The 26,829-nt window shown below is 41.4% G+C and overlaps 1 protein-coding gene across 8 annotated transcripts in view; it reads left to right on the top strand.

Annotated features, from left to right (window-relative positions):
- Nucleotides 1–26,829, top strand: part of clcn5 (chloride voltage-gated channel 5) — a 76,413-nt gene that overhangs the window by 27,039 nt on the left and 22,545 nt on the right. For 5 of the 8 annotated variants that reach the window (XM_033030572.1, XM_033030573.1, XM_033030577.1 and 2 more), the window contains 6 exons: nt 5,271–5,434; nt 12,735–12,886; nt 16,782–16,881; nt 20,984–21,171; nt 21,820–21,942; nt 24,442–24,648. In XM_033030572.1, coding sequence (XP_032886463.1) covers nt 5,287–5,434; nt 12,735–12,886; nt 16,782–16,881; nt 20,984–21,171; nt 21,820–21,942; nt 24,442–24,648 — 918 coding nt within the window. In that variant the 5' untranslated portion in view covers nt 5,271–5,286. Of the gene's footprint in view, nt 1–5,255; nt 5,435–6,867; nt 7,028–12,734; nt 12,887–16,781; nt 16,882–20,983; nt 21,172–21,819; nt 21,943–24,441; nt 24,649–26,829 lie in introns of those variants that run through there. The other 3 variants (XM_033030576.1, XM_033030578.1, XM_033030579.1) reach the window with 3 other exon arrangements.

The raw sequence follows: 26,829 nt of genomic DNA, 5'->3' as shown, positions 1-26,829 counted from the left end.
TGGGCCAGGTCGGGTCTGATCGGGTCATCCAGAGCCTCCCGCAGCTGAAGTAAACTGGCGATGGTCGCTTTGCTGGTCGTTCTCCTCAGCACGGCTTGCGGACTCAGCCCAGCCTCCGGGGATTTATTCTTCTCGCCCCATCCGGTGATTAACAGCGGGTGCTGGAAGGGGCGTTACCTTCATGGTGATTGACAGGAGAGAAGACCAATCTGCTGATCTCACGATTTTTTAAACCTTCATAACTTTTGTTATAACTTTCGGAACAAAACATGGTGCACTTGAAACAGAGGAGAACGGCGAGTAAGGTGGCGGGAAAATCCTAGCGATATAGGGTACCGTTTTTGCGCAAATTTTAAAATTGCGCAAATCGGAAGAGGACAACTTGAGAGTTTTAGTAATAATATAGATTCTGCCATGATTTTTAGGCTCTACTGTTTACTTTAAAAAATGTAAAAATTATTAGCGCAGATTTTGCCACTGAAATAATAGGCACACTTCAGATTTGGTACAGCAGTTTCAGATGAAAATAATGTATGCATTAATTAAGGAAGGACACATTACCTTAAAAGCAGTGCCAAAAAGATTCAGTCGGTCAATTCCTTTGACAAAATTGTCTTTCGACCCAACTTGGAGTAAATTCAGAACCAAGCTTCTAGTTTCGAAGGAGAAATGATCTTCATGAAATATTCAAGATTATGAGGAGACAAAACTGATTAGAGACTAAACAAAATAAGTGCTGGAGTAACTTATTAGGTCAGGCAACATCTCTGGAGGGCATGGACAGGTGATGTTTCTTGTCGGGGCCCTTCTTCAGACTGATTGTGGTAAGGGGGGGGGGGGGGGAGACAGTTGGAAAAGAGGAGGGGCAGGTCAAAGCCTTGAGAGTTACAGGTGGATACAGATGAGGGAGGTTTTTAACAGGCATATGGTTGAACAAAGGCCAGAGGTGAAAGGACCAAAGGTGTGAATAAGGATAGACGAGGTGCAAATTGTACAGCCAAAGGAAGAAATACAGGTAGAAGGAAAGAGGAGAAATGGGCACAAATCTAGTTGGGGCTCTGGGAAGAGGTGGAGGAGGAGGTGGTTGTTGTTTGTGGGCTAGTTACCTAAACTTGGTGAATTTGAAAACTACCCAAGTGGAATGTGAGGCGTTGTTTCTCCAGTTTGCATGTTTGGCAAAGTAGGAGGCGCAGGACAGAAAGGTTGATATGGATATGAGAAGGGGAGTTACAGTGGTTAGTAACCAGGAGATCCAGCTGGCCTTGGCAGACTGAGTGCAAGTCTATGGTGAAACAGTCGTTGAGTCTGTGTTTGGTATCACATTGGTACCAATAAAGGAGTTCACATTGGGAACACCAAATCCAGTAGAGGAGGTGCACGTAAACCTCTGTTTCTCCTGGAAGGAATGCTGGGGTCTAGAATAGAATAGTTTCTTTATTGTCATTGTAACATGAACCATGTACAACAAAATTGTAAAATGTCAGCCAGTCAGTGCACCATTCAAACATTTCTAAAAGCTAACGATACATACAAGGTAAAATATTTAAAAAAAGATAAACAACTAAAATAAATATCATGAAAATAGCACGCATAAACACCCAGCCCTACATCCTTCTGTCGATTTCACAGTCTCTTAGTATGTATCGCCCCTGCGTTCCTTGGCGGCTACATTTAGTGCCTTTATAGCAGTGGGGTAAAAACTGTTTTTAAGTCTGTTTGTCCTTGTCCTTGTAGATCTGTACCGTCTGCCTGACGGTAACAGTTCAAACAGGGAGTGTCCGGGGTGGGAAATGTCCTTTATAATACTCTGGGATTTTTTGATGCAGCGGGAACTGTGTAAGTCCTCCAAGGTAAGGAGAGGGCAGCCGACAATCCTCTGGGCGTTGTCAATGGCCCTCTGGAGCGCTTTCCTCTGAGCCGCTGTGCAGCTGGTGTACCATACGCATACACAGTATGTTAGGATGCTCTCAATGGAGCACCGATAAAAGGACAGCAGCAGTCTCTGAGTGATGTTATTCTTCCTGAGCACCCTCAGGAAGTGCAGTCTCTGCTGGACCTTTTTCAGCAGCGCAGAGGTGTTCACGCTCCACGTCAGGTCCTCCTCAATATGGATTCCCAGGAAGCGGAAATCCGCCACCCTCTCCACACAGTCCCCTCTGATAATTAATGGTACCATGTCCGTTTTATTCTTTCTGAAGTCTATTATTATTTCCTTTGTCTTTAAGGTGTTGAGGAGCAGGTTATTTTCTCCACACCACACTGTCAGCTGCTCCGCCTCATCCCGGTAGGCGTACTCGTCCCCCCCGGAGATGAGTCCCACCACCGTAGTGTCATCCGCAAATTTGACAATGGTGTTGCTGTGGTGGGCGGGGGTGCATAACGGTCTCTGGATGAAGGTGAGGGAGGAGGTATAACACGGAGGAGGAGCCATCTTGGTGAACGGCTGCTAGCCAGCAGCCGTCCGTCTTAAATTCGTTTTTTTTTTAGTTTTTAGTGAGTCCTGTTTTTTTGTTTGTAGGGGATATGGTCTTTTAATGTGGGGGGGTAGGTGTTACTTTATTTATAGGTCCCTACCTGGTCGGTGTGGCAGCCTTTTTTCCGGGCTGCCCGTCGACCCGTCCTCGTGGCCTACCAGCGGGCTTGGAGCGCCGTTTCTTGGCGGGAACCACCCAGCACCTCGGCCTGGGTGGCGGCACAGCATTGGAGCGCTGGAGCGGAGCGGAGCGGGCGATGCCTTGCCTGGGTCGCCGCGCTGGAGCTCTGGCGAGCTGGACCGCCGTGAGCAACATCTCCGGGCTGCGGGTTTGCGGAGCGGAGAGGCGGCGTGCGGAGAGACGGCGTGCGTAGAGGCGGCAAGGCGGCAGTGCGGAGAGCGGGCGCCGACTTTATCATCGGGAGCCTGGGAGCTCCAAACCGGCGCGGCCTTGTTGGCTTCGGCAGCCGCGGGCTCCAACCTGGAAGCGGCCGTTCCAAGTGGCCCAGCCGCCGAAAGGACTCTCCCGACGCCGGGGCAAGACCACCCGGTGAGAACGGCCAGGGACATCGGGCCTCCGTACAGGCAATTGCGGTGGCCTCAATAGGCCTGACTTTGGGGTGAACATGGGGTGGGGACTGGACATTGTGCCTTCCTCCACAGTGCTATCCACTGTGGGGGGATGATTTTTTTGTCTAATTGTAGTCCTGTAGGTCTGTGTCCAAGATGGCTGCCGTGAAGGGAGAGTGGACGCTGGCGCGCTTTGGCTGCCGCTGCTCTCTTTTCACACTGTGTTTTTGATTTTCTGTTTTTGGATTGAATTCTGTTTTTAATTTGTGTCACTGTGATGTCTTTAATTACTTGTTTTATTCCGATTATATGTTTTATTCCGATTACTATGTAAGGTGTCCTTGAGATGTATGAAAGGCGCCCATTAAATAAAATTTATTATTATTATTATTATAATAGACGGTTATTACATCCCCCACAACTGCAGGGGAATTTACTTGGGGAGAGGGTAGTTTGGGTGAATAGGGATGAGTGAACCAAGGAGTTTCAGAGGGAGCAGTCTCTGCAGAAGGCAGAAAGGATAGGGATGGGAAGATGTGACGGGTGTGGAATCATGTTGAAGGTGGCGGTAATGTCAGAGAATGATGTGTTGGATGCGGAAGCTAGTGAGGTGAAGGGTAAGGACAAGGGGAACTCTATCCTTGTTTCCCCTGGGGGAGGTGGAGTGAGAGCAGAAGTACAGGACACAGAGAAGACATGAGTCACAGGCTGGGCCTACCGATTCCAGCTCTTGGGCACTATAACATATTTTACCTGGTGGGGAAATGTGAAACAAGGATGTGGATCATCCACTGGTCCCAAAAATGGGAAGATGACGTTTTTATTAAATGGTGGTTGATTGAAAGTTGTAGGTTTTTAGTAGACCCCGAGTCTCCTTGTACTTGAATCACTAGAAGTTGATTCAAGTTGATAATGAAGACAAACTTTTATCCTTTATTACAAAATGAGTTAAGTACAATAATAAAGATCTGTAACTGCATTTATGTTTAGTTCTACGGACATACACAAAGAATATTTTGTATAGGTTGGTTTCCCTATGTAATGGATGAGATCAAAATAATCCAATAACATTCACTTAATAGATTCCTAGGATGTTTTTTTTTCCTTAATAGGGAAGTTTAAGATGGACTCTGCACTCTTGTGTTTAGAAGAATGAGAGGTGAACTTGTTGGAACATACCGTGCCCTCCATAACGTTTGGGACAAAGACCCATCATTTATTTATTTGCCTCTGTACTCCACAATTTGAGATTTGTAATAGAAAAAATCACATGTGGTTAAAGTGCACATTGTCAGATTTTATTAAAGACCATTTTTATACATTTTGGTTTTGCCATGTAGAAATTACAGCTGATTTCATACATAGTCCCCTCATTTCAGGGCACCATAATGTTTGGGACACTTGGCTTCACAGGCATTTGTATTTGCTCCGTTGTGTTTAATTGCCTCCTTAATGCAGGTATAAGAGAGCTCTCAGCACGTAGTCTTTCCTCCAGTCTTTCCATCACCTTTGGAAACTTTATTGCTGTTTATCAACATGAGGACCAAAGTTGTGCCAATGAAAGTCAAATAAGTCATTATGAGACTGAGAAACAAGAATAAAGCTGTTAGAGACATCAGCCAAACCTTAAGGGCCTGTCCCACTTTTATGCAATTTTTTCGGCGACTTGCCGGCACCTGTCATAGTCGCAGCAGGTTGCCGAAAATTTTCAACATATTATAAATCCAGCGGCGACCAGAAAAAGGTACGACTCTTTGGGCGACTACTCACCACCAAACAGGTGTCACCCCGTGACATGTGCAGCACCTCTCCACACTTTCAGTCCGGGTAAAATATCGCAACCCAAAACATCAATTGTTCGCATTTACTGCTTGGCCCACTGAGATCTTCTAGCAATTTGTCTTTTGCGCAAAACCTGAAGATCCCAGTCAAAGCAATGAAAGAACCCAACTCTGCCTGGAAATGGTTACAATCCCATTCCGCTCTGGAAAAAAAAAATCAAATTTTCAGTTGCTCAGTGGTAAGGAAAAAGCACATTTGAGCTTCTAGGTTTATGGTGTTAAATACAATTTGGTAATGAAATTAGACTTTATCAAAAAATATAGTGAGCTGTGCAATTAAGCATAAGTATTAAGACAACGCACCAGGAATGCTTGGAAAGTAGTTTTGAAATTGTGTGCTGAAGTGTCCCTAATTGTTTTCAAATCATTAGTCTTTTGCTTTGTAGGTTTTAACAGACAAAAATGGCCAGTGAACGATTTTACCGAAGGGGGAGTATTAATAGCCTCCTGAGCAACACAAGTGATGAAGATATGGTGGAGATCGCAGGAGCATCTCTGGACTTTTCTTTGGCAGATGATGTTCCTCCACTGGACAGGGAGCCAGAAAAAGGTATTAAACTATGAAACCTGCAGATATTTCAGTGATGGTGTGTGTTGGAGACGAAGATAGACACAATGTGCAGGAGTAATTCAGCAGGACAGGCAGCATTTCTGGGGGGGAAATATGAGTGACATTTTAGGTCAGGACCCTTCTCGAGTCTGAAGAAGGGCCCAACCTGAAATGTCACCCATCCTTCTCCTCCAGAGAAACTGGCTGACATGCAGAGTTAATTCAGCACTTTTTGTCTACCTTCTGCTTGACCATTGCTTTTTTCCAAATGTTTTTTGTGCCAAATTGCATCTAATCTTTCCAGTGTATTGGTGCCATTAGCCATACCTAGAGGAGAAAATGATTTTGCTCAAGTAACCACTCTTGAATACTTTAACTGGAGCAGAATTAAAGTTTAGAACGAACAATAAACTGCTAGTGACAGCAGTTTACTAATCTGGAACATAAAACCTTGGTGTGTTAGAAATTAGCACAGACCAGCTACACATTGAAAGAATGGTGACCTTTCTACTTCACATAAATGTTAATTCTGCTCATGTGTCTAATGGCTGCATTTGACCATGCACTACCCTTAGAAAAGTATGTCATTTTTGCAAAAGCCTATCGTGCAGGTTGTGGATATCTTTGGAGGTGAAGAAATTAACTTCCTGTCCTCCCTTCTCTTTTCATGTATGTTGTGTGACTTGCGGTGTGGTTCCAGTATTTTCTGTTAATATTTATAAGTTTCACCTATTTTTATGCTTAGGTTTAAGTTTATAATGTCACGTGTACCAAGGTACAGTGAAAAGTTTTTATTTGCATGCTATCCAATCAAATCAGATAATACTATACATGAATGTAATCAAGCCAAACACATGTACAAAGGGTAGAGCAAAGCGAAAGATACCAGAATGCAGAATATGGTTCAGCATTACAGCGTAACAGTTCCACAGATAAAGTCTAATGTCTGCAATGAGATAAGTTGGAAAATTGGGACTGCACCCTAGTTTATCGAAGGATTGTTCATAAGTCTGATAACAGAGGAGAAGAAGCTGTTCCTGATTTGGGCATGCTTGCAAAAGTATGCATTTGAAATACCGAAAGCAACTGGCAAATAGTCAGGAATAGTTGATGTGCAACACTGCAAAACTGCCTCAGCACATACTGAAGTAACTGGTTGTGAATGACATTGGGAAAAGTCTAGGAACTAATCAGTTACCAAAAGTCCTTATCAGTTATTTGTATTTATAGTCGTTTATTGCTAATAACTAATGTTTTTTCTCTGGGTCACCTTCAGGGAATGTTTGAGAACAGATGGTTGATCACTTGTATGAATCAGTAAAAACATTGCCCAGTATTCAAAGGCATGCTTCATTTGGTAATACTGAATTTAATTTTTAACCAGTTAATACTCCTTTAATGGCAAAGTCCAGTCTCAGTAGTATGCATTGTACTACTAAGTGGAATAGGTGTAGCTGAAAGGTGATCCCCACATGAAATGAATGAAGCAAAGACCGAGTGGCACCACAAAGATTTCAACAAGAACTGAAAATTATATCACCTGAAAAGGGTGGGGGGGGAGGGGGGGAAGGAGGGGTGCCAGAAGCAAAGCTGGTAAGTAAATAATTTTAAAATAAACCTACCTTAGTTATGTTTGTGCTGCCAGCCTGGAACCTGTTTAAGTGGGTTTTCCAAGTGTTTCTGATGAGTGATCTCCGTCGGAGCAATGCAAACATCAGGTAGACCACCAAAAATTGGGTAGACAGCCCTTGAGTTGGCACCCAAAGCTTTGTGCTCAAATCTGAAGTTGGATCTGATCCTGCTACTTTCCGCCTCTACCTTAAGGGTGTCACCAACTAGTGAGGACATATTAGGATACATTTGCATATAGCTGCCAGCAGGCCCTATCTGACTGGTTTCAGTGTATTATTATTATTGGCATTGGCATCTAAACTGCCAAAAGGCACAGGCTCCAGCTTAGAGCACGGACATTATTTCTTGCTTCATTTCATGTCGCCGGCTGATGAGGTAAATTAACAAGCTGGGTCGCTTGCTCCTACCTGTTTTGTCTCTGTGTCTTCCACCTTCCCTCCCTCTCTGTTCTCCCTCCTACCTGCCTGCCTCTTGCTTTATGTTTCAAGTTCATGATCTTTAACTCTATTCCTGTCTCCACTGCTTTTGCCTGACCCACTGCATATTTGCAGCATTTTCTCCTTCTCATTAAGCCGTCAGGATTTTTTAATCACTGGAGTCAGACAACAGAAACAGGTCCTCAGCCCAACCTATTCCTGACAACCAAGATGCCCCATCTAAACAAGTTCGACATCCTGGCGTTTGGTCCATATCCCTTGCAATCTTTCCTATTCATGTGCCTACAGTTTTAGCTGAAAAGGACTGTTTATGCAATTTACCCTGCATATAATTGAGATTGGAGAACATAGGGTTGAGAAGAACAGTGCCATGTAAACCAGTTTCTAAGTTGTTCTACCAAAGCAAGTTGATCCTTTCCGATTAGTTTTTGGTGACCCTATTCAAAAATGTGGATTTATGTAATGATGCATGGAGGATATAACTAAACTTTTATTAAATATGTTTTATAAATTGCAAATCAAAAGAAATTACCGTTTTAATAACATTGCAATACTTCCTCAGGAGACAAAGAAAAGCCAGGCTTATTCAAGTTGGCACCGATGGGCTCTTTCAAAAGCGCAGGAGGATGAGGGATGAGTTTATAGAGGTGTATAAAATCATAGTGGAATCGATAGGGTAAATGCACAGAGTCTTTTACCCAGAGTAGGGGAATCAAGAACCAGAGAACATAAGGTGAGGGATGGAAAGAATTAATAGCAATTTTGAGGGGCAACATTTTTTACACAAAGGGTGGTAGCTATACGGAACGTGCTGTTGAGGCAGGTACTATCACAACATTTAAAATACATTTGGATAGGTACATGAATAGGATATATTTAGAGGGATATGGGCCAAATGCAGATAGGTGAGACTAGTGTCCCCATGCAAAATGGGCATGTTGGTCAGTGTGGGCAAGTTGGGCCGAAGGGCCTGTTTACACACTGTATGACTATGACTATTGAACTTGAAATCATAGAATGATGCAGCACAGCAATAGATCCATTGGCCGACCATGTCTGTCCATCCATTGAACCCATCTACACATATCCTAGTTACCCATATAAGTCCATTGCCTTCAATGCCTTGGAAATTGAAGTATTCACCTGGGTGTTTTTTAGATATGCTCAGACAATCTGCCTCCATCTATTTAGATGATGCGTTCCAGATTTGTGTGTGCGTGCGTGCATAAGTAAAAGGGAGAGGTGGATATTTGCCTCTCTCATCCTCCCCCCACTCCTTATCCTTTTGTATCACTAAATTCCATTCTATCTTGAGTGCCCAACAAGATGTTTCAATTGGGAGGCACCCCTATGTCTGCCTTCCGCAAAGACTGCTCCCTCCGCAACACCCTTGTCAATTCTTCCCTTCCCTCCCGTACCACCCCCTCCCCGGGCACTTTCCGTTGCAACCGCAAGAAATGCAACACCTGTCCCTTCACCTCCCCCCTCGACTCCATTCAAGGACCCAAGCAGTCGTTCCAGGTGCGACAAAGGTTCACCTGTATCTCCTCCAACCTCATCTACTGCATCCGCTGCTCTAGATGTCACATCGGGGAGACTAAGAGGAGGTTGGGCGATCGTTTCGCCGAACACCTCCGCTCAGTCCGCAATAACCTACCTGAACTCCCGGTGGCTCAGCACTTCAACTCCCCCTCACATTCCCAATCCGACCTCTCTGTCCTGGGTCTCCTCCATTGCCAGAGTGAGCAACACCGGAAATTGGAGGAACAGCACCTCATATTCCGCCTGGGTTGCTTGCGTCCGGATGGCATGAACGTTGAATTCTCCCAGTTTTGCTAGCCCTTGCTGTCTCCTCCCCTTCCTTAACCCCCGAGCTGCCTCCTCCCATCCCCCCGCCCTCGGGCTCCTCCTCCTCCCTTTTTCCTTCCTTCTCCCCCCCACCCCCCATCAGTCTGAAGAAGGGTTTCGGCCCGAAACGTCGCCCATTTCATTCACTCCATAGATGCTGCTGCACCCGCTGAGTTTCTCCAGCATTTTTGTGTACCCAAGATGTTTCAATTACTAGGAATACCTTTACTTATTTCACTGAAAGGGGAGTAATTTTGTAGGATTTGCAATGAGAGGTTTAGATCAATTCATTGACTGTGAAGGGATTACAGAAGCTCGATGTACAAGCAGGAGAGTAATTCTGATTTATTAACAGAACTATTGGTAAGTTATGTAATTTACTTAATTAGCCTTCATAATCATTTTGTAAGTCGCAGGAACAAGATTTCCATTAACTCCACTGGTTTAAGGATTTAATTAAAATCATGCCTAGTTTCCAGAAGAATGGTATAAATTAAAACATCCCGTACTTTATTTCCAACTGCTCCAAATTAAGGATCTTTTGGTGCCAAGCATTTGGCTTGCAAAAATGTATTTTCAAAGGGATAGAGTTGAAACACATTTGATTTCATAAAATAAGATGTATCTGCAACTAATTCAATGACAAAAATAGTTTCACATTCATTTGACTCCCTGTTTTCTGAAGCTACATAATTAGAATGTGAACATGAAACAACATATAGATTTCAAGAGGAAATTGAAGACTGTTTTCAAATTGCTAACGTTTTTGCTGTTTTCACATAAACTCAGCAATCAATTTTCTCTTTAGGGAAGTATGGCATAGCTTTCAATAATTGAACAGAACATATTGAAACCCTTTACACAGTACTTGACAGATTTTATGGTTTACTGAAAACAACTAATTAGTTTAATAACCAAAACTTTTTCTGATGAATAATCAAACAGAGTAATGTAATTCAAAATTTACAAGAACGTGAAAAATGTCAGAATCTTAGCTGCCTTCTCACAGATAAAGTACTCACAATTCGAAATGGCATGTGATTGTGGAAAATAATTGAATCGAGCAATGCTTCCATAAAGAGCTCAGGATTAGAAAAGTATTCTGTATTTGTCTTGAAAACTGAAAGAATTGCACAAAAAAAATTAATATAGTTCAAATTCCCAGCCTGACAAAGGTGAAATGGGCAAAATGTTAGTTGTGGAGAAATGCATAGAATTAGAGTTTTTTTTAAAACACGACAGTGAAATCTGGATCAAGACACGAAGTGCTGGAGAAACGTAGCAGATCAGGTAGCTTCTCTGGCAAACATGGATAGGTGACATTTTGGGTTGGGATCCTCCTTTAGACTGATTGGAGGGATGGAGGAGGGGCAGGACAAAGCCTGGCAGGTAATAGATTGATACAGGTAAGGGTGATTTTTGATAGGCAGATGGTAGACAAAGGCCAGAGATGAAAAGGCAGAATGTGTGAGACAAAAGGATTGTTGGGTTGTGAATTGTGAAGCTAGAGGAAGGAATGTAGGTGAAAGTGGAGATGGAGGGGAGAAATAGGTGAGAGTCTAGGTGGAGCATAGGTGAGGGTGGTGTAATGGAGGGGGAGGGGGAGGAGGGGGATGGTTATGTAGTTACATAAGATTAGAGAATTCTATGTTCATACTGTTTAGTTATAAGCTACCCAAGCGGAATATAAGCTACCCAAGTGGAATATTGTTCCTCTAGTTTGTATGTGGCCTCACACTGACACTGACAATGCACGAGGTCCAGGACAGAAAGGCCAGCATGGGAATGGGAAGGGGAGTTAAAATGGTTAGCCACCAGGAGGTCAAGTAGTCTTGTGTCGGCCAAGTAGCCGAAACGGTCACTGAGACTATGCTTAGTCTCACCAATGTACAGCAGGCCACATCTGAAACGCCAGATGTAGTAGATGAGGCTAGAGGAGGTGCATGTGAACCTCTATCTAACCTGGATGGACTGATGGGATCCTTGGATGGAGGTGAGGGAGGAGGTAATGGGCTGCAGATCTCTTGCAATTACAGAGGAAAGTACTTCAGGTGCCTCTCCAGTTTTGAAAGTTACAACGGAACTTGATTCTATCGGGCCTTCAGTTTGTGTGTTCCAGATTTTAACAGCTCTCTACCCAAAGAGATTTATCTCTGTTTCCTACTGTTTTCTTTGACCATTTAATTTAAATCCATGGCCTCTGGTTTCTGATTCATTTGGGTGAGAGAATGTAAATTTCTGACTTCTGGCATCGGTCATATCTCAAAATTGTCTGAAAGTTCCTTCCATTTTCAGGCAGGTTCTTTTCAGCATACAAGAATGTATTCCATCTGGATCGGGTAACTTGTTAACTGGTAACCTATTTAGCACCTGTCTATTTTTATCCTGCCTGTTCATTTAGCCTCCACTTCCGTGTACGACTTTACTGTTATCCTCTTCTGTGAACACACACGCAAGGTACACATTTATTGTCTTCTGCCCAACAAAACCATTTCATGCCCTCAACCTCCATAATGATGTGTTACAGACATAAGATTCTTTATGCGGAGGAAGTTTAAAGCATTGGGACTTAAGTATCCATTTGGTGTTGTTTGTGTTATTGATTCTCCATGAGCAATATCTATTATGAAGATGCTAAGGCAGCATACTGTTTCAATATTGTTTCAATGAGTTACAACAGATATACAATTACTTTCTCTAGAATTCTGCTTCTATCTGACACCAGTCGCCAACCATTCCCCTCCCCCAACCCCACTTTTGCTTTAACGAGCAAGGGCTGTTCTAAGAAACCCATTATCTGAGGAATCAAGAAAGTCTAAACTCTCTGGAATGTTTTACATTTGTAAGCACTTGGATGAGAATACAGGCATTCTTGTTTGTGTTGTGGCCAGTCACTATTTATTTTATTTGTCTGTCAGTAATTTGCAATGAGAATTTTATTCAACCACAGTGAACTAGAAATGTATTAAGCCTGCACATATTGAAAAGCAAAAAACTGCTGTTGCTGGGAAACTGAAGTAAGACAAAAAAAAATGTCAGAAATATTCAGCAGATGAGCAATGTTTATGTGGAGAGGCAAAGTTCACACTTTAGGAACTTTGATCATAGTCCTACCCTTAGTTCCTTTCCTTGCTCAACATTTGTGACATATGTTCCTAATCTTGTCTCTGCAGTCTCGTAAATTTTATCTGTGCACATCTGTATTTAGAGTAGGCCCCTTCTATCCAGGTGGCTCAGCACAGTGGCATGAGCCAGCACAATGCACTGAAACACTATATGGTCTAGCCAGACTGGGAAATGTGGTATCTATCTTCAAATTACAAGATTCTTTCTGCCACGGTTTTAATAATGTACACATTTTATATTCATTTGTTCCTGTACAGAACCCACAGTCTATAATGGAGCAGGAATGAATGGTGCAAGTAAGATAATGGATTTTTTTGATGAACCAGTTCCTGGTGTGGGGACATATGAAGATTTCAATACGATCGACTGGGTCCGTGAGAAATCCAGGGACAGAGACAGACACAGAGAGGTATGTTAAAATCTCTTCTTAAAGTCATACAGCATATGAATCACCTAACAGTCGCTTATAATGAGATGTATTACATTTAGAAACGCTATCAGAATTTATCTTTTTTTTAAATCAGTCTTTCCTTTAATCCGTTCTTTGAGTTCCTCCCAACCAGGAGACAATATCTTTTTGGATTTTGCCATTTATTGCTGTGCAGTCAGTAATTAGGATGCAAGCTGATATTCTGTTTGAGTATTTAATATTTCATGTGTGACATTATAACTTGGTTAGCTTAGGGAAATTATTTGTTCCTACTCAAGAGAAATTTGTACAAAACGTGAATTTAAAGATTTATATAACCAGAATATAAAGTATCAGCCATCAGCCTGTATTTGTATGGGCTTATTTAGTCCAGTATTAGTTTTGTAAAGGAACAGCAAGAACTTTGAGAATTATATATTTAGCCCTTGTTTTTTTTAACTCTACCACTTAAAGTGATCTGTTGCAATTCTTTCCTCCCACCACAATTATTATCCACAATTTTGCCATTGCTGAAAATGCTGGATTTTTTCCTTCATTGTATCATACTGCTGAAGCCAGCAGTTTAGCTCAGATCTCACAATTGGACTTGTTTCAAAATGGCAAACTTCCTTATTTCTGTGAACCGTGAGGTAAAAAATTATTTCTGTAACCTGACAACTTCCTGTAAGTTTTCTTTTGTTATGAAAACAATTCATCACTGTCTGATGCATAATGTATAATATTATCGGCACTGTTTTAATTGTTGTTATGGGAAATCAATGCGGATAGAAATTAGATCGTAAACAAATGAACCATGATTTGAAGAGTAGTGACGATATGTAATTTTTACTGGCTTGATTTGGCTCTTATTATATATGAGCCCTTTCTCCTAGTTTTCTCTCAAGCTAATTGTTGACTGCCAAAGAGCTTACCACAGCTCCTTGACAGCCAGTAGCAACGAGAAGGCAAGAATGAAACACATTGCAGTTCCAATAATTATTTCTTATGGCAAAATAATCTGTCTAGACATGAACATTTCAGAAACGGGATGAAATTACCTTCTAGAACACATTTTACTTGTAGACACAAGGAACTTCAGATGCTGGGATCTTGATCAAAACATGGTGCTGGAGAAACTCAGGGGTCGGGCAGCATCCATGGAGGGAATGGATGGATGATGTTTTGGGTCAGGACCTTTCTTCAGACTCATTATTTGGGTTAGGCAGGGATAGCCAATGGATACCTGTTTTGTTTTCCCTTCAGGTAAAAGTTCGTATAGTGTGTCCCTGATTTAAGAAAAGCTAAATACCATAAATGCAAATCAAAAAGTTTTTGTTTGCACTAACAATTTCATTACATTCTTTTAGTGCTCACCCAAGTATATTTTAGAGAGGGGAAATTTTCCGCCTTCCAGAGATAAACTAGTATGAAGCCGAGAAAAGGTGCAAAATCAGTTTGCTGTTTGAGGTTCATGAGCCCTGGGGTGAAGATTAACATTGTCAGAATTAATTTCAGCTCCAGCGGTTTATGATACAAAGGAGGCAATGTGTTTCTTTTAAATCAGATAACAGTTCCAATAACTGTACATGAGGGAATGGTAGAGGGCAAAGGAATAAAAGATGTGGAATGTGAGAGATGAAGTGTAATTATGAGGGTGAGATAGAGAAGGACGAATGTGAACAAAAACATGGAGAGGAAGATTGAGAGTAAATGCAGTGTTCAAGTAAATAATAGAAACAGCATAGAATAAGTCTCATTGAGGGTGTATAATTCAAAACATATTAACTTGTTATAAATCTGTTAATTGTTTATGGCATTCTTGCATAATGTAACATGGCATTTAAAACTCATAAATTAGGGAATCAAGTATCTAATTTTTAGGATGGTCACACTTCTACTTTTAGACGAGCAAAGCCAGAATATCAATGCCATTTGAGTATTATGATTTTAGTGACTAGCCTTCCAAAAAAATTTTAAAGCATTAGATAAATGGTTGTTTTACCCAGCTAGATATTTAATTAATCACAAGGAGTAAAATACAATTTGTTTATTGTTAAGGTAGGAAAAGGTAATTTTAACAATTAATCTAAGTGGCAGTGGACCAGATAAATTGGTGTCTCATCTCTACTGACTCCACTTTTGTGTGCATGAATCCTGTTCTTCTCCATGGATTTGATAGTATGTGTAACTTTAAACAATACATATATATATATATATATTTGGAACTGAGGCTTAATTAATCAATTGAAGAATTATTTCTGTGCTGGAGATCTCATACATTGAGCAGCATTGCAATAAACCATAATCCTAACACGTCCCACCTAAGAGGGTAAAATGAGTTCAATTTAGATGTTATATAGATGTTATGTTATAGAAGTTAGATGTACTAAAAAGTGGAGTTATGCATTTTGGAAGTAGGAATAAAGGCATAGACTGTTTTCTAAATGGGAAGAGAATCCATAATCGGTGATGCAAATGGGACTTGGGAGTGCTGATGCAGGATTCCCCAAATTTGCAATAATTTGCAAATTGAATCGGTAGTATGGAAGGCAAATGCAATGCTAGGATTTATTTCAAGAGGACTGGAATACAAAAACAGGGATGTAATGCTGAGGCTCTATGGCGCTGGTCAGGTCACATTTGGAGTATTGTGAGCAACTTTAGGCACCATATCTAAGGAAGGATGTGCTGGCTCTAGAGAGGATCCAGAGGAGGTTTACAAGAATGATCCCAGGAATTAATGGGCTCACATGTGATGAGCATTTGACGACACTTGGCCTGTACTCGCTGGAATTTAGAAGGATGAGGGGGATCTTATAGAAACTTATAAAATTCTTAAGGGTTTGGACAGGCTAGATGCAGGAAGATTGCTCCTGATGTTGGGGAAGTCCAGGACAAGGGGTCACAGCTTAAGGATAAGGGGGAAATCCTTTAAAACCGAGATGAGAAGAACTTTTTTCACACAGAGAGTGGTGAATCTCTGGAACTCCCTGCCACAGAGGGTAGTCGAGGCCAGTTCATTGGCTATATTTAAGAGGGAGTTAGATGTGGCCCTTGTGGCTAAGGGGATCAGAGGGTATGGAGAGAAGGCAGGTACGGGATACTGAGTTGGATGATCAGCCATGATCATATTGAATGGCGGTGCAGGCTCGAAGGGCTGAATGGCCTACTCCTGCACCTAATTTCTATGTTTCTATGTTTCTATGATCTCATTGGAACCTACCGAATGGTGAGAAGCTTGAATAGAGTAGATGTGGAGAGGATGTTTCCACTAGTGGGAGAGTCTAGGACCAGAGGTCATCGCCTCAGAATTAAAGGACCTTCCTTTTGGAAAGATATAAGGAAGAATTTTTTTAGTCGGAGGGTGGTGAATCTGTGGAATTCATTGCCACAGAAGGCTGTGGAGGCAAATCAATGGATATTTTTTAAAGCAGAGATGGATAAATTCTTGATTAGTATGGGTGTCAGAGGTTATGGGGAGAAGGCAGGAGTATGGGGTTAGGAGGAAGAGATAGATCAGCCACGATTGAATGGTGGAGTAGACTTGATGGGCTGAATTACTTAATTCTGCTCCTATCACTTATAACCTTATGGCCTTATGAGATGTTGTCTCAAAAGAAAAGTAAGAGACTTAGTGGATTCAGAAAAGTACTATCACAGCCAAGCGCTTCAATTTCAACCTGATAACAACAAACCATGAGTTATCTTTCATATTAACAGATTTCGACAGTTGCCTAACATTTCCTAACAGATTCCTAACATTTGTGTTAAATTTACAAAACAAAATTACAATAGGAAGCAGGGACACCATCCATTCACATGCAGTGTCATGATTAACTTGGGTAGGAAGCTTTAAAAAAACAATTGCTTTTAATTTTTCTGCTTTTCTTTCTAGATTGCAAGCAAGAGTAAGGAATCATTGTGTGCACTCATTAAAGGTTTGAGTGATGCTTTCTCCGGTTGGCTGGTAATGCTTCTGGTTGGGCTTATGGCAGGTATAAAGAAGAATGCTTTTTTTTTATTGCAAATAATTACATCAAGAGGCTTTGATTATGGGATCCTTTGCTTTTCTTGACACGATGGGGACTGAATCACTAGTTCTAATTAAAAGACAATTAGTTTAAAGCATCAACTGTTAGTTGGTGGATAAGTTATCTATCCTACTGATGCAAAATAATGAAAGTAATGTAAAAATATCGATACATCCAGAGCATTTAAATTATGATGTAAATTGACATGTGTAAAATTCACTTCCCTTGCATTGATAATCACTGAGCTTCCATTTTGAGCTGCTCATGATGCAGTAGTGTTCATACTCACCATTGCAATACGAATGCTTTAGAGTAGCACAATAAAAGGATCATAAGATTCACCATTCTCTATCTTATTCATTTGCAATTATTTTCATATCATTAAATGAAGCTAAATTCCAGATTCCCAAACCACTTCTGCTAATTCCAAAGTATTTGCTAGTCTCCCAGCACCCTTTAAAAAGCTGCCTCAATATTACTATTTTATATAAACCTGCAAACACTTCAAGCAATTATCAGTTATTAAATCTGTATTTCTGAGTAATGGGGGGGGGGGTCTGATATAAATAGTGATAGTAACTACAAAAGCTTACGTACTGCACAAACTTCCATAAAATGTATAAAATCATAAAATCATTTACTTAAGATGTGGCATAACAATAAGCCCTTCTGAGCATAACATGTAAGAACATGAAATATCTCGAGGCATATTATTGACAGAAAGGGTAGGAATTATAACTAAAGAATGAATATATGAATGAAGTAATGTTGGAGAGTTTGCCTTGATACATCAACATTTTGTTAATTTATTTCTATCTTTATTTCGATGAACATTATTGATAACTTTTACAAATGCCTTAATTGTTCTATATCCATCTCTACAATATCTCAGTTTGACTGAAATTCTCTTACCCTCCATTACAAACTCATCTCTTATATATCTTAGAAATCGTCTAATTATTAATCTACCTGCAGGAAGCCCTTTTATTTATTTTTATCCATTTTCCTCTTTTAGCCATTTACAGATTTTTTTCTGAACATTGTATGTACTTCTGAATGTTTATGTTACTTTCCCTATAAAAATGACATTGTTTAAAATGTAATTTAAAACTTGTTTCTCCATTTATCAGTAAAATGTTAGCCTTTAAAATACTTGGAGACCCAAGATATTGCAGATACTGAAATTTTGAGCAAAAGAACATACTGCTGGAGGAAGTCAGAGGGTCAGGCAGCTCCTGTGGAGGGAAATTGGCAGAATGTTTTGGGGGTCGGGTCCCTTATTCAGACTGACGGAGTAGAAGGGAGATAGCTGATAGAAAGAGGTGAGAGGGATGAGTGGGCCAATAGATGGATCCAGGTAAGGAGAGAAGAATTTGTAGATGTCAGGCGCGGAGCTAAACTTGATTACGGTACCAAGACTGAAGGTGATAAGTAAGGACAAAAGGGTGCAAATAGTGGAATTGGATAAGAGTAGGGAATGAAATGTAGAACCGGAGGGTCGGTGAGTTTGCAGAAAACGGGTGGAGGTTGGTGATGAGAAGAAAAAAAATGGGGGACGCGGAGTAGGGAGGGGTGGGTGACAAGCAGTGTACGAGCTGCGGGGGAAGGAACTTAGTGACAGAGGTGAGAGAGTGGAAACAAAGGTGTGCGTGTATATGAGGGGTGTGGGGGGCATGCTGGGTAGGTGAGAAGATTGGGATGGACATAATTTCCTGATATTAGAGAATTCAATATTCGTGCTGTTGGATTGTAGGTTTCTGCACGGCCTCACTCTGGCTGTGGAGGAAGCTGAGGACAGACAGGAATTAATGTTGCCAGCAACCAGGAGTTCGAGCAGGCCCAGTGGACAGAGCACAGGTGATCGGCCAAGAGATTGTTAGTCAATGTAGAGGAAGCTATATCAAGAGCACCAAATACAATTGACTTCACCAAATACTTGCACTCTTCCTGCCAACGCCAGCTGGAACTCCTGATTGTTAGTCACTTCGTTTTCCCTTTCCATTCCCCTCCCTACCTCTCAGTTCTCTGCCTCCTCCATTGAATTGAATTCCTTTATTGTCATTCCTTTATTGTCATTCAGACCTTACGGTCTGAACGAAATTTCGTGCCTGCAGTCATACATACAATCATACAATAATAAACAACACTAAACACAAATTAACATCCACCACAGTGTATCCTCCAAGCACCTCCTCACTGTGGTGGAGGCAAAAATCTTAGGGCTGCAGTCTCTTCCCTCCTCTTCTCCCTCTGCGCTGAGGCGATTCCCCACCGGGGGATGGCACAAACAGTCCCACGGCTCACCGAACCCCGCAAACGGGCCGGCTCAAACACCGCGGCCCGGGGTGGTCGAAGCTGCCGCCCTCCAGTCCAGCGGACGCAGCTGCTGGCCCGCGGCTGAACCCAGGACTCAGGTCACCGCCGCCAGAACGCCGTCCCAGCCATCGGAGCACCGCTCCAGCGCCGAGCCGGATCGCCCTCACGTGAGTGCCGTTCCTCCCTCGAGCTGGGCCGCTCCGACGGGAGTGCCGTTCCTCCCTCGAGCTGGGCCGCTCCGACGGGAGCGCCATTCCACCCTCGAGCTGGGCCGCTCCGACGGGAGCGTCATTCCACCCTCGAGCTGGGCCGCTCCGACGGGAGCGCCATTCCACCCTCGAGCTGGGCCGCTCCGACGGGAGCGCCATTCCACCCTCGAGCTGGGCCGCTCCGACGGGAGCGTCATTCCACCCTCGAGCTGGGCCGCTCCGACGGGAGCGCCACAGCCCCCCATGGGAGAGTCTCAGCCCCGCGCCAGGCCACCCTCACGGGAGCGTCACAGCCCCTCACGGTAGCGCCGTTCCAGCCCCAAGCTGGACCGCCCTCACGGGAGCGAGCCCAGGGTGAGTCCTGACTGGCTGCCTCCGGAGTCTCGAGGTCGCCAGCTCCGCCATTAGGCCTCAGCGCAGACGGAGGCAGAGAAGGGGGATACGACAAAAAAGTCGCATTCCCCCGAAGGGAGAGACAGCAAGCCCCATTTCAACCCCCCCCCCCCCCACATAAACACAACCTAAAAACCAAAAACTTAACTAGACAAAACGAAAAAAAACAACACAAAAAAGTAAAGACAAACGGACTGCAGGCGAGCCGCAGCCGTTCACCAGCGCTGCCACTTCTGGATTGAGATTCCAGTCAGATACCAGATTGAGGCCACATGCAAACAAGAAGCACAGCACCTTTTATTCCATTTGGGTGGTCAACTATCCAGTGTCATGGACATTGAATTCCCCTGTTTCAGGTAAACCACCTGCATCGTCCTCATCTAGCCATCTATCTCCCCTACCCCGTGAGCACTTTTTTCTACTAGCACCATCACTGTCACACTGTTCCTACCCCTTCTATCTTCATATCACTCACCCCTCACTACAACAAGTCCCCTAGTTTTCTTCAACCTTCCCATTCCCTTTTGACCATCATCACTCCCCCCAGTTCCACATTTCACTCCCCGCCTTACATTCTTATCAGATTCTACCATTTGCACCCTTTTGTCTTCTCCACTTATCATCTCCGGCCTCAGTTACTATCTCCACCCTTCTATCCACCACCTGACTCAACTGCCAATCATTCCCTCCTAACCTGAATTATCCCTTCCTTCTTGAATCCACCTGAATTCAGCTCTTGCCCCACCCCTTCCCCTCTTACTACCAGCGATATCCTCTCTACTCATCATTCTACTGTAGGGTACCGACCCAAAACAACATCTGTCCATTTCCCTCCACAGATGCTGCCTGACCCACTGAGTTCCTCCAGCAGTTGTGTATCTTTACCCATTAACATGCTTAATTTCTCAGTAGCGTATTCTGGATATGCTTCATTTGATGATTAGATATTTCAATTGCTGAAGCATGATTTTTTTTCTCATTTTTGATCCATTAAATTAAAAAAAAATCCATTTAATGCTTTTCCAGTCAAATATAGTTTTCTTTCAAACTAAATTCTGAGAAACTGTATGGTGGAGGGAAGAGACTGATGAAAGAGCTAATATTAGCAGTTTCCTTAAAGGTAATCATGTCCTCCGATTTCTTACCAGGTGCCATTGCCGGTTTGATCGATATGACTTCTAACTGGATGACAGATCTAAAAGAAGGGGTCTGCCTAGTAGGATTCTGGTATAATCATGAACACTGTTGTTGGACATCTGATGAGATCACTTTTGAACAGCGAGATAAATGCCCAGAGTGGAAGACGTGGTCTGAACTTTTCCTTAACCAGTCTAATGTAATTCGATATTTACTTACTTTTTTTACTGTTATCATCCTTTGACTGTTATCCAAAGATTATTTCACCATCTAAGTTTGAGTATTTTTTTTATTTCTTTCAAAATGCCTTTAACAAATGCTCAAAGTTTCTTGGTGGTTATTGAGGAACTAGGCTAGTGGTTGGTTTTAATAATCTCTCTCAAAATTAATTCCCTAATAGACCACCTTGAGATCAAACTTTAACTCTTCATAATGTCTAGCCTCTACGTTATAAGTGATACCTCGGTGAAATAAATTATAATAATTGAAATATAATATAGAAACATTTTCTGATTGGTTAATTGGCAGTAACCAAATGTCCCATTATCCTAATAAATCTGCATGATCTTTGGGTGAATGCCAAGGAGGTTGTAATAATCAAAAATATGATGCGGCTTTTTAATTGAATGTGAATGGAAAACATCATAATTGACAAACAAATACTCCTTATTGTAATATATAATGATTAGTGTTTATATTTTCACTTAATGAAAAGGTTATGGAAATATGTTAAATTTGATCATCATTTCTGACACTGTTAACTGATTTTGACATTAAATTTTTGATGATCCTGTTGAACAAATGCATGAAAAATGTAGTATTACTTACATTAATGTGTCTGTTCTAGGGGACTGGTGCCTATATATTAAACTACTTCTTGTACGTCAGTTGGGCCCTAGCTTTCGCTTTCCTGGCTGTGTCCTTGGTGCGAGTATTTGCACCTTATGCCTGTGGTTCTGGAATTCCAGAGGTACGTGTGAGAAGTTGACTTTCAAGAAAAAAATGTGACCTTTACCACAGTTATACAGCTCACAACTAAAATGCGTATTTAACATCATGATGTGGTTTGTCGCCCCCTTGTGAATTTCATGTGTTCTTCAACTACACTATTTGATAGAGTGACCAACCCTCTTTGAAATGCCAACACTTCCTCTTTTATTCTTTGTTTAGCTAGTTATTCTTATTGATTCTTTTATTTCAGGGAAAAATAAAATCCCAAGATATCTTTACAGTTGGAGAGAGCTAGATCTCTCAATTAATGGGAAATTTGATAAAATATGAGTGTTCAATGCTAAGTGCTTACCTCATTTAAAATGTAGGGCATGTGCATTGGTTTATAATCTTTTACCATAAAAAAATAATAAACTGGTGATGTAGTCAGACAGTTTAATGCACATTGCAGCAATAAAAAAAGTTATTGATGGATGACAGAGGAAATTATAGTATCAACCTACTTAATACAAGAGAACACAAAATGATATGTTGACTTAGAGAATCTATTGAACCTTCTATCACAGAAACCATGCCGTCAGCTCACCATATCGACCATCAAATACCCATCTATACAAATCCCATTTGCCCAATTTTGATCCCTAGTCTTCTATGCCATGCTGAATCAAGTCCTTGTCTAAATACATCTTAAATGTTGCAAGAATCCTCGTCTCCATCACTGATTCAAGCAGTGGACTCCAGATGAAATCATTATCTGGCTGAAAATATTCTTCCTCAAACCCCCTCTAAATTTCTTGCCCCTTACTAAACTTATGTCCTCTCATTTTAAGCATCTCTGCAATGGATAATATTTTCTTATTTTCACCCTATCAATGCCCCTCATAATTTGGCATACTTCTATCATGTCTACCATCGGCCATCTCTGCTCCAAGGAAGGTACACAAAATTGCTGGAGGAACTCAGCGGGTGCAGCAGCATCTATGGAGCGAAGGAAATAGGCGACGTTTCGGGCCGAAACCCTTCTTCAGACTTTGTCTGCTCCAAGGAACACAAACCCAGCCTATCGGTTCTATCCTCCTAATTGAAATGTTCATCATAGGCAACATCCTGGTGAATTTCCTCTGCCTCCAATGCAGTTATATCCTTTCTGTAGTGTGGTGACCAGGACTGCATACAGTAATCTAGCTGGGGCATAGGCAATGATTTTATAAAATTATTGCATTATGTGTCCCAGCTAATGAAGGCAATTAAAGTTTTTCCTTCTTCACCACCATATATACGTGTCGGTCCCTCTGCTCCTCAAGACCCCCTAAGGCTGTAGTCTTTATTATGCATGTCTTTTCTTTATGATTCCTTCCAAAATACTTAAATAAGCATTTTGTAGCCTTAAATTCCATCTGAAATTGGTCTATTCATCTTCCTAACATCAACGTCTCCCTAAAACCCTAAGACTATTCTCCTCATTGTCAACAGCAACACTAAGTTTTGTGCCATCTGTAAACTTGCTGATAGTACCTCCTTTGTTCATGTCAAGATCATTAATGGATATACCAAACAATAAACTTTCAACATTGATTCCTGTCATACACACTGGTTACCGGCTTCCAACAATCCTCCACCATCATTCTATGTCTCCAGATATTAAGCTAATTTGGGTGCATTTTGCCAACTTGCCTTGGATTTCATGGGCTCTTGTCTTTTGGGCCAGATACCATGCAGGATCTTGTCAAAGACCTTAATGAAATACACATGGACTGCATCAACAACATTACCCTCATCAATACACTTTGTTACCTGTTCAAAACGTTCAGTCATTTGGTCAAATGGGATCTTCTCCCTAACAGAGCCACGTTGAACATTCTTGATCGTTTCCTTTCTTTCCAAGTTTTCCTCTCCCTCTGTTTTTTTTCCAATAACATGCATACCTCTCATGTTAGTCATTGCACTGTAATACCAGGCTTATCCCTGCTGCCCCCCTTCAGTAAAGATACCATATCTGCGGTGTGGATTTCTTAAGGTGTTTGACAAGATCCTCCATTACAGGCCAGTAATTAGCTGTAGATTAGAAAACAAAGAATCAGCCATTGAGAAACTAAAACATGAAATGGACTTGCTGCATGCTGTTCATTAATTTCAACTAGCAGAAATTATGGAGGCCAGCTATCTAGCAGAATTTATTTTCTAAAGGAATCTTTGTGTCTCAAAGCCTGTGACAGCAGGCTTTGCAGGGTTTACTCCTGGACAGAATATGCAGCCACAACATTTATCTGTTAGTAAGGTATCGAATAGTGTAGCTGCTGATTGAATCGGTCCACTATTGAAAAGCAACAGACAATGCATTTAACTGTTTTGGGAAATTCTTCTCTGCACTATTTATGAATTCTTTAACACGTATCATTGAGGCCAGAACTTTTCACTGTACCCCGTCCAGTACATGTGACAATAATAAACTAAAGCTGAATCCTTTTGTATTTGAATTTTTAATAATGAATGCAATTATTCTGTAATTTACTTTCAGATTAAAACCATATTAAGTGGTTTTATCATTAGAGGCTACCTAGGAAAGTGGACCTTGATTATTAAAACTATAACCCTAGTTTTGGCTGTGTCGTCAGGCCTCAGCCTTGGGAAAGAAGGTCCTCTTGTACATGTGGCCTGCTGCTGTGGCAATATTGTCTGTCATCTCTTTACGAAATATCGGAAAAATGAAGCCAAGAGGAGAGAGGTAAGCAGATCTTGTTTGTAATTGGAATTATTTCAGCAATGTTGTTCTAGTTTTCATCATTGCTGCCATAACATGAACCATAAAATGGTAACAATGACAGAGAAGTGATTTATACACAAAACAAGTTGAAAGAAATTTAGTGGAAAAGGGGATGTGGTGAGCCAGTGGATGAAGAGGCCACAAAGGGATTTGAATGTGAGGCTGTGAGTTCCACTCATTCAGGAGCAGTGGGGGCAATTTAAGTCAACGCAATAAGAATGATTACTTAATGACAGGTGTTTCGGGGCAGAAAATGGACAATAAGTTTTCAAATTAGCTGGAGATTCTTTAGGATTGAAGCAAATTAGAAGATTGTTGGAAAAATTCACTGGCGAATTAAAAAGCAGAGTGTTGCAAGCCCTTGCACATACTTGCACAAAACAATGAAAATAGTTGATACGAGTTGGATAAAATTTTACTTTTCAAAGAAAATCAAAAAGAAATGTGCATGGTATGAACATTAATAAAATAGGCCCATCTTGAGATAAATAAATATAATCTCAGAGGAATCGGTCGTAAGCCATGTGATGAATGGTCATTAAGTTTGTTTTTCTCTCTTTATATCTGCCTGACCTGCTGAGTTTTGTTGCCATTTTGTCATTTTATTTAATATTTACGGCATCTTCAATTTTGTTCACCTTTTGAGTACATTACGTCAGAGATATACATTAAATAAAACCTGTTATGTTATATCTACCGGATTTTAAATCACATTTTATGAATGTTAAGGACAGTGAAAAAGGAGCCAAGAAACGCTCTCCCAAAGAGCTTCCAATTAATCTCCCTGTTGTGCTCTTTACCAATAGCCCTATAATTTTCTCCATTTGTGATTCAATCCCTTTTTGATTGCTGTTATCAAATCTGTTTTACCATGCTTTCAGACAACGCATTCTAAATAATAACAGTTCACTGAATAAGGTTTGCTCATAGGCTTATTGATTTGTCTTTAATATGTGTCTTTTGCTGCTTGATTGTCATATTAAGGAAAATGCTTTCTTCCCATTTATCCTGACAACCCTGCTCATAATTTTGAAAACTTTAAGTTTACCTTCTCTGTTCAATAGAGAACAACCTTAGCATCTGTAGCATCTCCAGATTATTGATGCATTTTGTCTACTGTACCATTCTAGTAAGTAGGCTGTGAATTCTGCCAAAACTATGACATTCTTTATCATCTACTTGTTAGAATAGATTACAGTGCTATAGTTAAGAGCCATTGTTTCCCTGAACTTAGAGTATAAATCCATTGTCTTTGAATTGAATAGCATGATTTAACGCCAAGGATCCCATATCTTTTTTTATCAACCAACTTCTCAATTTGTTCCGCCACTTCAAAAGATAAGTGTATATTAGTTTCTGTTTGAGCACCCCTTTGTTCTTGCAGAATTAATTCTTATTGCCTTCTTCCGTAATAGATTGTTTATCACTTCATGAAATGTCGTCAACTGGGCGTTTCCCCATTTCACGCCTACAGCAACCCAAAGTCTGCTGCTATTCTCCTCACTCCTTGCTATGTTGCTAAGTTTTGTGTCATTGAAACATTTCAAAATTTTGTTCTGTACTTTCGAGGCCTGGTCACTAATATTTGTTAATAAAGAGCACATGTCTAACATGCCCCGTTAGTTGTGTGTGTGTGTATATATAGCAAGTCAGCTTGTGCAGAAAGAAATAGAGTTAATCCTGCAGGTTAATGACATTTTATCAGACTTAAGAAAAGTTTAAAATGAAATCCGATTCAGCATAGCAAAGGTAGAGATGAGGTGTTGCATTTTGGGATGTCGAACAAGGGCAGGACCTACACAGTAAATGGTAGGCCTCTGAGTAGTGTTGTAGAGCAGAGTGATCTCATGATTCCTTGAATGTCGAGTCGCAGGTGGAATAGGTGGTCAAAAAGGCTTTTGCCACTTTTGGATTTCATCAGTCAGAGCATTGAGTATAGAAGTTGTGAGGTCATGTTGCAGTTGTATAAGACGTTGGCGAGACCGCATTTAGAATATTGTGTTCAGTTTTGGGCACTATGTTATAGGAAAGGCATTGTCAAGCTTGAAAAGGTTCAGAAAAGATTTACAAGGATGTTGCTGGGACTAGAGGGTGTGAGCTATAGGAAGGGGTGGAGTAGGCTGGGTCTCTATTCCATGGAGC

Source organism: Amblyraja radiata, chromosome 12, assembly GCF_010909765.2.
Source record: "Amblyraja radiata isolate CabotCenter1 chromosome 12, sAmbRad1.1.pri, whole genome shotgun sequence".
In the NCBI taxonomy this organism is placed as follows: Eukaryota; Metazoa; Chordata; class Chondrichthyes; order Rajiformes; family Rajidae; genus Amblyraja; species Amblyraja radiata.
Note: the sequence above shows the minus strand (reverse complement) of the source record. Positions and strands in the feature narration are given on the sequence as shown.